The sequence below is a fragment of the Chinchilla lanigera genome, unplaced genomic scaffold (assembly GCF_000276665.1).
Source record: "Chinchilla lanigera isolate Chin_1 unplaced genomic scaffold, ChiLan1.0 scaffold00141, whole genome shotgun sequence".
Classification (NCBI taxonomy): domain Eukaryota; kingdom Metazoa; phylum Chordata; class Mammalia; order Rodentia; family Chinchillidae; genus Chinchilla; species Chinchilla lanigera.
Genome location: NW_004955542.1, coordinates 906,536 through 910,049, shown reverse-complemented (window position 1 = coordinate 910,049; position 3,514 = coordinate 906,536). Strand labels below are relative to the sequence as shown.

At 63.9% G+C, this 3,514-nt stretch overlaps 1 protein-coding gene across 1 annotated transcript in view; it reads left to right on the top strand.

The window, feature by feature from the left end:
- The window catches only part of Dusp28 (dual specificity phosphatase 28), a 1,901-nt gene extending 1,090 nt beyond the window's left edge, over positions 1-811 (top strand). The window contains exon 2 of the mRNA XM_005411166.2: positions 20-811. Coding sequence (XP_005411223.1) covers positions 20-163 — 144 coding nt within the window. The 3' untranslated portion in view covers positions 164-811. The remainder of the gene's footprint in view (positions 1-19) is intronic.
- Positions 812-3,514: the final 2,703 nt, after the last annotated feature.

Here is a 3,514-nt window from a genome sequence, read left to right as displayed (position 1 = left end):
CTATGCCACTCACTTGCAGACCGTGAAGAACGCCCGTCCGGTAGCCGAACCCAACCCGGGTTTCTGGTCTCAACTCCAGAAGTACGAGCAGACCCTGCAGGCCCAGGCGCGGCTGCCCCGGCAGCCAGCCGACCCCAGCAGCGGCCACCCACGACCCCAGTGAACTGCCCCGTTCCGCCTCGGCCTTGCCACAGTCCTTATAGCGGCGCTGCAGGCCTGCAGCTGCGCGTGCAGGGACATCTGCCCCTCCGTCCTCCCCGCCGCGCTGAGACTCCGCTTCGCCCCCAAGCAGCAGCGCAGCTTGGCAGGGTCTCTTCCCCCTCCGGGTGGCCGTGCGGCGATGTGTCCACCTAGGCTGTCCTTGCCTAGACAGTTTACTCGGCAGGCTTTGGTCAGATACACCACGGGAGAGAAAGTTCGCGCGGAGAGTGAAAGCTGGGCGAGCCGAGGACAGGACTGCGGACAGCCGCCGCAGCCGCCCAGACCTCACCCTAGACCCCTTCCCAGAACTGAGCAAGGGACTGAAGCTGCTGCAGTCGGGCAGCAGGTGTCCGTTCCCATCTCCCTTTCAACAACATGGTGCCCGACCTGGCATCACACAGCTACCCATCATGCCAGCCATGTCTTGTGGCCTTTAGACTCCTAGAAAATTAGTCACCATCCACACCCCTGGAATAAGACAGTGGGAAAAGAGCAAAGGAAAGTGTGGGTGATGCGCATGAATTACAGTAATGTAGTCATGGGGTAATATTCAGAATATATTTAAAGCAATGAATAAAGCACTGTGGTCGGTATTTGTCATTTCCCACCAGACAGCTTAAAGTCTCATTGCCCCTCGAAGGTCAGTTGGGTGCTGTCAGCCTTCTGCCGGTGGGATATGAAGGCTCCTTACTCGGCAGAGCCCAAAGTTGGGGAGATGGGAAGCACAGTGCGAGCGCATCATGGGGGTGACAGCAAGAGTGGCCAGCCTGCCGCCCCTTGTACTCCTGGACCTCGGTTTGTGTCTACATCAGGAACAGGGCTGTCCACCGGTCCCTGGTTCAGAGCACTCACCAGGCCTTGGGTGGTGCTGGCCCTGCTCTATGGGTCCAGTGGGCACTGCCTGTCCCTGGGCTCTGCTCAGCCTGGCTAGCCCGACAAGGCCAGGCGTACACCCCAGGCCCCTCATGGCCCAGGCATTGTTCTCATCAGTCCCCTGAAGGAGCTGCTGCCCTTGCCCTGCTCAGCTGGAGAAGCTGAAATAGGCTGCAGAGGAGGAGCAGGCACCCAAGCCTAACTGGTAGCCAGCGTGTACAACTGATCTCTGCACACACCTCCAGCGGGGCTTCCAATGCGCTCCCCTCAGGGCAAGGCACACCCTGGCCTGCTGACCTGGCCCTAGATGAGGGTGCAGGGGCCGCAGGTCCTCCACCAGTTTGAAAGACGCGGGGTCACATCAGACAGGTTGTATCTCACCAGCTCTGTTCTGAAAAGCCATCCGCACGTGGCTTCCACTAGAGGCCAGCTCTGCCTAGGACCTGCCCCAGGGACGATGGAGCCCTGCTCAGAACTCGCTCTTTCTGAAGCCTCTGCTGTCCTCCAGCATGCTGGAGTCCTGCCGGTCTCACCGCCCACCTCCTCGTAGCAGAGGCTGCAGTCCCATTCCATAGTCCTGGCATCGGCGCAAGTCAGTGGGAGTGTCCTTCCATGTATTAGAAAGCTGGGGTGCAGGTGGCTGTCAGAGCTGCTGCCTGGCCCGTCCCTGATTGTCAAAAGGCTGGAGTGAAAATTCCTTCGGGAGAAAGCCAGGACTCCCGCAACCGCGAGCCTAGGGCGCAGTGCTGACTCCTGCCACCAGGGGGCGCGGCACGCAGGTAGCCGGCTGAGCGCTGTCGGTGCTGAGTCCACCTCGAGTTTGCAGGCTGCCCCGCGGTGGGGGCTTCCGGCACCGCGAGGGTGTCCTGTGGGCTGACTCCCTAGTGCAGAATGGTTTTGTGCTATCTGCAGACGCTGTGTTGGCGCCTGTGCGGGCACTGCCCTCGCCGCGGTGGGGGTGGGGAGTGGAGCAGACTACAGCTCAGCCCCGCAGCTGCAAAGCAGGCCACAGGGAGGTGCCGAGGGATCCCAACCCCTGCACCATGAATCCGACTGGGGTCCAGGGTGACAGGATCCCACACTCCACAGCAGAAAGGCCCGCAAGGGCCGACTGGCCACCAGCTGGGCACGCTGGGCTGCCTGAAGGCAGCAGGTGGGAGCCCAGCCTCGTTCTCTTTCCTCCTGAGTCTGGAGGCCAACTGACCCCTCCCCCAGGAACTCCGTGAGCCGTGGCGCTCTGCAGTGGGGACTCCAAGAGGGAGGCCATGTCCCCCAGCGAAGAGGGCAGAGGGGGCCTGAAGTGAGGCTCATGCCTGAGCAGGCCCGGCCCCTCCTCAGCCTTGCTTCCCCCTCACCGGGCGGGTGGAGGCAGGACACACAGGTCACCGCGGGGAGACTGGGTCCGCGAGCTGAGTGACACCCGGGGGCGACGCTGCAGTCGCACCAGCTGCCAAGGCCTCTTTCTTCGGCAGTGCCCCAGGCAGGACCTCGTTCCACGGCCTGGGCCGGCCCACGGGGCGGGTGAGAGGCCTTGGCGCTCTGCATCCAGTTGCCCCCAAGTCCAGCCCGGGTAGGCGCGGCCTTGGGCAGCCCGGCCCGCCAGCACGGAATGTGGTTCCAGAACAAACTGTTCTCAGCGTGGCCAGCAGAACCTCCACGATGGACGTTTCCTGCCCAGTCTGTCCATCACCACCCTCCCTTCAGATGACAAGCAGACCTGAACCAAACAGGTCAACTGACAGCTGACCTCCTTCTACTTCCCTGAAACCTAAATGGGAGGCACGAAGGGGCTGCCGAGTCTGACAGGGCAGCCTCAAGCTCCTGAGCCCCATCACCCGGGAGAGTGGGCCCGGGGACCCGGGAATCATTCCCAGAGCCTGAGGTCCGAACAGAGGGCCAGCACCTCGCTCCGACGCCCAGGCCACGCGAGCGAGCGGCAGCCCAGCCCTCCCGGCGTTCTGCCCTCCCTATGTTGCCCAGGTCAGCAGAGTCTCGGAGGGAGCAGGATACCGCCTGCTGGTCTCCCCGGAGGGAACCAGGTGGGAGGAAGTGCGGGGCACAGGATTGGAGAGGGTGCTAAGCCGTGACCCCCAACCCCGACTCAGCCCAACAGCATTTTAAACTATTGCACGCCGCCTCTGACTTTTAGCGCCCCTGATCACAGCACCCCCGGCTCACAGCCTCACTCCTCCCACGGGCGCCCGGGGCCCTCACGCAGCACCCTAATCACAGCGCCTCGGCTCGGCGCTGGCGCACAGCCCCAATCCCCGCCCGCAGCGCCCCCAATCACAGCGCCCCAGCTCAGAGCCTCCCTGCGCCGATCCGTCCCGCGGGCGCACAGGCTCTGGACAGCGCCCCGGTGCTCTGAGCCCCGGAGCACAGCGCCCCGGCTCTCAGCGCACAGGCCCGGCCCTCCCCGCGGGCGCACGGCCCGGCCCGC